This window comes from Pteronotus mesoamericanus, unplaced genomic scaffold, assembly GCF_021234165.1.
Source record: "Pteronotus mesoamericanus isolate MK-2021 breed Mesoamerican mustached bat unplaced genomic scaffold, CSHL_Meso_final contig_246, whole genome shotgun sequence".
NCBI lineage: Eukaryota > Metazoa > Chordata > Mammalia > Chiroptera > Mormoopidae > Pteronotus > Pteronotus mesoamericanus.
Window position 1 is genome coordinate 9,795,017 of NW_026555104.1, and position 7,634 is coordinate 9,802,650.

The 7,634-nt window shown below is 55.3% G+C and overlaps 1 protein-coding gene across 1 annotated transcript; it reads left to right on the plus strand.

Annotated features, from left to right (window-relative positions):
* The first annotated feature begins 470 nt into the window (after window positions 1-470).
* LOC129070185 (galectin-9-like) lies at window positions 471-7,422 on the plus strand. The gene is made up of 5 exons (XM_054572994.1): window positions 471-542; window positions 3,487-3,566; window positions 6,083-6,284; window positions 7,106-7,222; window positions 7,357-7,422. Exons 1-5 carry the CDS (start codon window positions 501-503, stop codon window positions 7,420-7,422), a joined length of 507 nt encoding a protein of 168 aa, XP_054428969.1. The 5' UTR covers window positions 471-500.
* The last annotated feature ends 212 nt before the right edge of the window (window positions 7,423-7,634 follow it).

The following is a 7,634-nucleotide window of genomic DNA, read 5'->3' on the forward strand; positions in this document are numbered from 1 at the left end:
CTGTCTCACGGCTGCCATCAGTGAGCGGTGTGACCTTGGACATGCCCCTTAGCTTCCCCAAGCCTTGGTTTCTCCGGGTGTAAATTAGGTACAACTGGCCTTCTACCCCCACCCCACCCCGACCAGTGCGGCCCTGTCAAGCCGCCCCCTGTTTCCCGGACACCGTGACGGAGCGTGGGCAGGAGACAGCCACACACTAATGGGCAGCAGCATCTAGAAACTCACTGTCGTGTCAGGGTGGCCAGGCTCTTTGAACATCTTTGTGAACCGAACCTGATTCACTCTTGTGCAGCGCAGGAGGAGAGAGGAAGGAAAATATTTGTGGTGGGAGTGATTACTTTTGTGTCCCAGGGTCCTTGTCTAGACCCTCCTCCCTGATTTCTTCTTGCTCCTGGCTCCTCCCCACTGAATAACAGCCAAATTGTTTTGGTTTCTATTTCTTTGTTAGAGACCGTCTGGGTGGTGTGAGAAGCAGCCGTGACCACACAGGTGGTGGAGAGATGTCTTCCAAAAACGTCGTCGAGCCTCTCCTTGTGAACCCAGTGAGTGTCCAGGCTGTGGGCATGGGCGGTGCTGCCCGGCTGAGCTTCTGCCTCTCCAGGGAAGCAGCTCTGGGTCTCTGAGGAAACCACACTTGGGTTTCCTCAGAAACTCAAAGAGAACACAGAAGGGCAGAAAAGCCAGGTGGGGCAATCCGGATCCGTGCAGTGGACGAATGCTGCCTGAGCACCCAGTGGGTGCCAGCCCCGTCCTTGGTGCTGAGAGGGAGGAGGGCACCAGTCATCCCTAGAAGAGTGATGGTTTTGGGGGCTGGACGAGGAAGTAAACAGAGCTTCTGGGGAGGATGAGAGCTCAGCACGGGGCTCTTACTATGGAAGTGGCCTCCCTGGGTTCAGCCATCTACTGTCTGGGACATAGGTGACCGCAGTCAAGCGACTTTTACCTCTCTGGGCCTCAGTTTCCACATCAGTGCCACAGGGAGAATCCTTGAGTCACAGCCCAGAATCGGGGTAAGGATTAAGTGAGGTGGCATGCCAGAATGCGCGAACAGCGCCCGGCGCCCTGCGGGGAGAGGTAACAAGAAGGGCAGGTCGAGGGCGTCTGCAGAGGGGCTGTCTGGGGAGTGAGGGAGGGGCAGGGCTGTCCCTGCGCTGAGGGATGCATAGGTCTGCGTTTGCACCTTTTTGCCACATGTGTGGGCCTTGTCTGCAGGTGGCTTTGTTTAAACCCTCTGAGCTTTATTATCCCCACGTCATACATGGAAAAACTGAGGCTCAGAGGCATGGAAGCCACTTGCCAAATGTCCCCAGATGGGAAGTGGCAGAGAAGGGAGGGGCCTTGATTTACCCCCAGAAGAGGGAGGTGCCACAGAGAGAGCAGTGATGGGGGACGGCAGGCATGCGGCAGCCCCAGGCCCAGGACGCCTGCGTGGTCGCTGTGTCCCGGTCCCGGCCCCATGGTGTCAATAGGAGCCGCTGCCAGGCCTGGCCAGCAGTTTCCTGAGCGGAGGGGGGAGCGGACGGCAGAGCCCTCTCTGGGTGGGGGGCACGGGCTAGGTGGGTGGGCAGCAGCAGGGGCTGGGGGCGTGGCGGGGAGGGTGGGGAGCCGCCAGGGCTTCGCGGTTCGAGCCCACCCCAGCAGGCCCTGCCTGGCCCGCTCCCTGCAGCAGTCGCCGGGCCGGGCTCACCGGGAAGAGGGGCTCATGGTGGGGCTGGAGAAGGCTGAGCCGGGCCCGGGGGGCTGCTCCGGGGGCTTCAGGGTCAGCGCCTGCCACCTTGGGCTTCTTCCCTGTCAGACGGGGGAGCCCAGAGCTCCTTCGGGGCCCTGACATTTTCTTATCCTGGCGACCGGTTTGTTCTTTCCAATGCCTGGCTTGAAAAGCCAAACTTTTCGAATCAGAAGGAAAATCCTGCATGAGCGGTTCAAACAGGGCCTTGGAGTGCAGACAGAATGAGGATGGGTGTCGCCCCAACAGGAGCACGGCCCGCCCCGCAGGCTCACCCCTCCCGGTGGCGGCCGGTGGCTCCTGGCAGTCAAGAGCCACCCCCTCCCTCCCAAGTGCACCGGGCGGGCAGGCAGCCTGGCTGCTCTGCTGAGGAGCTCAGCACGACGAGGGTCTGTCTTGGGGGCCTCACCCCCCATTCCCTGCCCCCCACAAGCCTCCGGGGCCAGGATGGAGGCTGGAAGCACAAGCAGGACAGGACGCGCTGTCTGCTCCGGGACGCGCTCGGCGAGCCAGGAGCGAGGGTGTTCTGTGCTTGCTCGTGAGCAGCAGCCTGTGGGGCGGTTCAAATGAAAAGCATCAGCGCTGGCCTCAAACCCCGCTCTACTGCTGACCAGCTGTGTGGCTTCGGACAAGTTCCCAAACCTTTCTGCGCCTCGGTATCCCCATATCTAGAGGTAGCACTGGGAATGGCAGGGGTGGCTGCGAGGATAACCAGTAACTAGCAGGGAAACCGGCTGCAAGAAACACCTCCAAACCCTTGGGCAGCAGCGCCCTTTGGCTGAAAGGCTCCCGCTGTCCCCTGCAGCGTGCCCCTCCGGCCTGCTGTGGCTGGGTGCTCGCTGGCCACTCTGCGCCCCTGGAACGGGGCTGCCTGCCCTCTAGCCTGTGGGGCCTGGCTCTGCTGCCTGAATTCCTGGTGGGGAGAGGAAGAAAGAGCCCTCAGCCTCCCAGCCTCGTCGGAGCTGAGAGCAAGGTCTGACCTAGCACAGGGATTAATCGGTCCTAAGTGAATTAGCTCATTCTGGGGAGAGCTGAGAGGACACTGTCCCTTTCAATGAGAGACACGAGATCTACCTTGTCATAGTCTCTACCACTCCCTCTTGTGCTCAGCCTGGCCATCTCATCCATACACATCATCTGTCTGGCCCCTATAAGCCCTTCATTTCAGAAGAGAATTGGCCTAAAGGGGAAGTTGGAGAAGACATTAACAACTAGGAAAATGTGAAAATTGACTAGGAGCTAAAGTTTCCTTGGTTCATGGAGATTACAGACCACATTAGATAAAAGGCATTCTGGAGGTTAGCGTAAAGGTCTAGAAGCAACCAATTTGGGAAGTTAGCTCAGAGAGACCAAGAGGGAAGGCTGTGGTAGAGACACCTACAATGTGCCATTCTCTTCCCGGACTTTGTCTCACTGAGTCATGCATCTTACACACAAGATGAGATGTATCCCTATTTTACAGATGAAGACACTGAGGCAAAGAGACGCTAAATAAGCTTCCCAAGGCCTCTCGGGTAACGAGGTGCAGAAAGAGGATCCAAACCTGGATTATATCTGGCTGTAAAATATGTGCTCCTCACCATAAACTTTGCCCCTTTCAAGTGGCCCAGGAAAAATAATTTGACAAATCAGTGCCGATGGAACCAAGGGGGAGTGGAAATACGGAGAAGGCCCAGGGCCTGGGGGCGGGAATGGGGGCCCAGGAGCAGGACTGCAGGAAGAGGCTGCCCCCCTGACTGACTGCGTTCCTTTCTCTGCAGAGCTTCTACATCAAAGAGGGCCTCAGGGTAGGATATCAGATCACTCTCAATGGAATTGTTCTTCACTCCGGTGGAACCAGGTACCTGGAGCTGCCTTGCCCCTCAGCAAACCGTGGTGCCTGCCCCTCAGGCTGCCTCACCCAACGCTCCCCAAGCAGCCTGTGCCCAGCTCCGGGGACGCCGGACAAGGGAGCCCGGCTCCTGCCCACGCTGTGTGCGACCCCTGCCATCTGCCAATAGTGTCTGGACACATTGACAAAGACACGCCATAGACCCAGAGATAGTGGGGGCTCCCAGTCCAAGGCAGCGCAGAGGCTGATGATTATGGCCTAGGATTGAACTCTGCACACTGAGACCCAGAGTTCAAAAAGTAACACTTCCTTTGTGACCCACAACTACCCTTTTTACTTTGACCCATTTGACTTACATGGAAATGTTTAAACCTACCATTAAGTGTACTTTGGTCACTTTCTGTTTCAACCTCTTTTCCAGATATTAGTAAGTCAATTCAAAGTACAAACATCTCAGCACCATTTCCCACCCAAGAGGGGACTTTGGGGAACAGGCAAGAGCCTGTGGCTGTGGAGCGCTCCGATCCCCTCGCAGCCTGGCTGCCCTCTGCTGAGGTCCGGGAGGTGGGCAGGTGTGGGCTCCGGCCAGATTTGGGTGGGGTCTGCGTACACGGGGGCTGGCAGCTGACGCCCTTGTGGACACGTAATACTCTCTTGGCAGCCACTCGGTCTCAATTCCAGATGTTTTCCCCCAGTGGGTTTTTGATCACCTTGCCTGGGGCCTGGGCTCCTTCTGGATCCCTTCACAGCCCTCCCAGGCTCAGCCCTGCCTCACCTCAGCATGTACATTCTCGAGGGCTTTCTCTGCCATTGCGTCCCTGCCAGGTGGTTGTAGCCACGCTCACCTGGTGCATGTCTGAGAGCCCCGAGAGCCCTCAGGAGACTCCAAGGAAAGTGAGGCACCCGGATCCCCCCAACCTCTAAAACCCTGCCATCAGGGAGTCTGGGGTCTCGACTCTGAATCTCCGCCCCCTTCCCTCTCCTTCTGCTTCTGCCTACCCCTCCTCCCTCCACCAGGAGGTCTTTCTACTCCCACCCTGCTGTCCCTGCGTCTTCCCACGGGCGCTTCAGCTCTCTCTCTTCCCAGGGCAGGATTGTCAAAGGGCCACAGGCATGGAGCTGGAGGACCACAAAAGGAACGATACATGCAGAGATATTTCAGAAACAATAGTCTCTGATGAAAAAGGAATATGGACTTAGGTCTTCCAGTTCCAGAGTCACTGAGAGCCTCCCTTCCTTTCAGCATCCCCAGAGGGAAGGCTGGCTGGGCCCTGGGCCACGGCAGTTCCCTGCGGGCCCTGCTCGCTGAGAGGCCACTGAGCGACCTGGTGTTGAGGACAGCACCCAGAACTCACCCTCCTCCACAGAGAAATCACAGCAAATGAATAGAATGTCTATCCAGGGCCACCTCTGGGCTTGGTACGCTGCCTGGCCCTGCGGCAGATGCAAACACACAACAACGGGGGGCCCTCTCTGAGCGCTGTGCCTTAGCTGGGGACCCTAGAGAGACCCCCTGGGGCAGGCGGTGAACCACGTTCATGCCGAGTTCAGGGAAGGCTGCAGTAGACGGGTGATCCCTTGGTGGAGAACCTCAGATGGGAACTGGTTTTAGGACATGTGCCTGGGAAAAGGCAGCACAAACATTCACTGTGCTCCTTTTGTGGGCCAGGCTCCTTGGAAGGTTCTTTTTTAATTCCTCACCTCAGAACCATAGCTTTACCAAAGGAAAGTTTTGATGGTGAGGGCTTCTTCCTCTCGGGCACAGAGAGGAAGAAATGAAATGAAAGGAATGAAAGTTTACTTGCGTGGGGGCTTCCCGAACACTGCCTCATCAATCATCCCCAAAGGCAGAGACTCGCTCCCTCTCCTGGGTGCAGTGACTTGAGGATAGTGTGGTTCAGGGTCAGCACAAACAGCACACACTGCAGAGCTGGGGTCTGGGTCCAGGCCTGTGGACTTTAGAGATATCGCTGCTCCACACCTCATGTGTGGGACACACGCCCAGCTCCTATGAGGAAGTTCTCGTGCCTGGAGACATAGTACTTATTCTATGTCTTGCCTGTTAGTCACCGTCTTTGTAGGTGTACTCCATCAATTTCACGTGTTCTGTAACTTTCTGCTCTTCCTTCCCAAATGTGTATGCTTGGGCTGCCCTCGAACAAGTGCTTGCTTTTCACGAGAGGCTCTTGCCTCTATGCATATTCACGATTCGCATCTTCAATTCAAACTTATAATCACTTTTATGTTTACTCTTGATAGTGTCTACATTTTTCTTTATCCATTTTCTACTTATTTTTTGCACCGGAAAGGGCAAAATGCCATAATTACACCAAAACACACAAAGTGCAAAAAGGTAAACAAAAGGTACTAGGTAAACAAAAAGGACGGCAACAAAATAATTATGGGAGCAAAGCTACCACATGGGATGTATGCCCGTTCCCAGACGCATGCAAGTCAGAAACAAGAGGGCTTCCCGTTCCTCCCATGGACAATGAACCAGAACGCTCTGATTTTCCTGGGCCCAGGTTTGCTGTGAACTTGCAGAATGGCCTCAGTGATCAGAACATTGCCTTCCACTTCAATCCCCGGTTTGAAGAAGGCGGGTATGTGGTCTGTAACACAAAAAAGGAAGGAAGCTGGGGCACAGAGGAGAGGAATATGCACATGCCCTTCCAGAGGGGGAATCGCTTTGAGCTCTGCTTGGTGGTACAGAACGAGGAATTCCAGGTGAGCAGGAGCTCCCCTCCCTCCCTCCCACTGCCTGTCCCCTGCCCTATCAGGCCTGGCCAAAAGCCTTGAAACAAGTACCCAGCAACACCATTTACAGACAGCAGGACCTCACACACCTCCACCTGCACCTGCAGGGGCACCTGCTGCTTCAATGACTAGGAGATAAGAACTAGATAAGTCTCCACGTGTTCTTTGGCTTCGGGTAATAAGTTAATTCCATTCCTTTGCAGTAGTCATTGTTCTCTAAGGTCCTTGGGATAACTTTTTTTTCCCATGGTGTGGAGTAGTTGTCATGGGTATGACATTGCACAGCCCTTATCTGGGACCTTGAATGGCCCAGCTTGGTACAGAGCTGCAAATTGCTTTTGCAGGCAGAGTGGTTCTGCTGGGCTGGGGAGACGGAGGCTGTGTCTGTGCTTCTCTGTGGGAAGGTGGATGTTCCCATCCCCTCAGGGTGCAAACTGGGGTCCCCCCTCCTCTGCCCTCCATGAGCATTTCATGCGTATTTAACAGCGCATATTTAAGTAACACCCCAGGGGAGCTAAGATTGGAAAGATGAAACTACTGCAATAAAAAAATAACTGTAAGAACTAAAAGCAAGAACCAGACCCAGTGGGTGATTGGGTTGGGATGTGCTTTGGATCACATGTGTGTTCTTGCAACTGGCGCAGCTTGGGAGGCTGGTGCCCTGACCCAGAGTGGACTGAAGTGAAAACCAGGCACGTCTTAGTTTTTAAAAGCAGGGATCCTGGAGGCTCAGGTGTGCTCCCCACCCAGCTGTGTGACCCCGCCCCTGGGTCATGCACTCTTGTTAACAGGTGCGTGTGGATGGAAAATTATTTTTGGAGTATACACACCGTGTGCTACCATTGCGCAACGTGGACACCATCTCTGTCACTGGCGGATTGGGGGTGTACAACTTTAACATCCAGCTCGTACCATCCAACTTGCACCCATCTAGTGCCCTGCTGTGTGGGTCCAAAGCTACCAGCCAATCTCCTACCCAGGTGACTATAGGAACATACCTCTGGTTCCCCCATCCTGTCCCTGTGTCACCGTCTCCGTCCAGAGCACCCACTCAGCCTCCTACTTCTTTCCACTCTTCTCTGACATTCTCTATTCCCACCCCAGTTAGCAGACCATGTGGCTCCAGAAATAAGCCTAGCTCAGATTCCAGCTCTGCAATTGTCACCAGCTGTGGGACCAAAGAAGTGACTTTGTCTCTCTTAGCCTCAGTCTCTGCTTCTGTGGAAGAACCATAGTCACTGCCGTCCCAGGGGCTATTGTGTGAGCTCAATGAGGTCTCAGAGGTCATAAAACAGCTCACATAGGCCCTGACCTAAGTGG

Excerpts from the sequence above, each read along its gene's own strand:
- LOC129070185 (XM_054572994.1), top strand. The coding sequence starts at position 501 with ATGTCTTCCAAAAACGTCGTCGAGCCTCTCCTTGTGAACCCA. Across the intron at positions 3,567-6,082 it reads CTTCACTCCGGTGGAACCAG|GTTTGCTGTGAACTTGCAGA; the intron begins GTACCTGGAGCT and ends TCCTGGGCCCAG. Across the intron at positions 7,223-7,356 it reads ACAACTTTAACATCCAGCTC|AGCACCCACTCAGCCTCCTA; the intron begins GTACCATCCAAC and ends GTCTCCGTCCAG.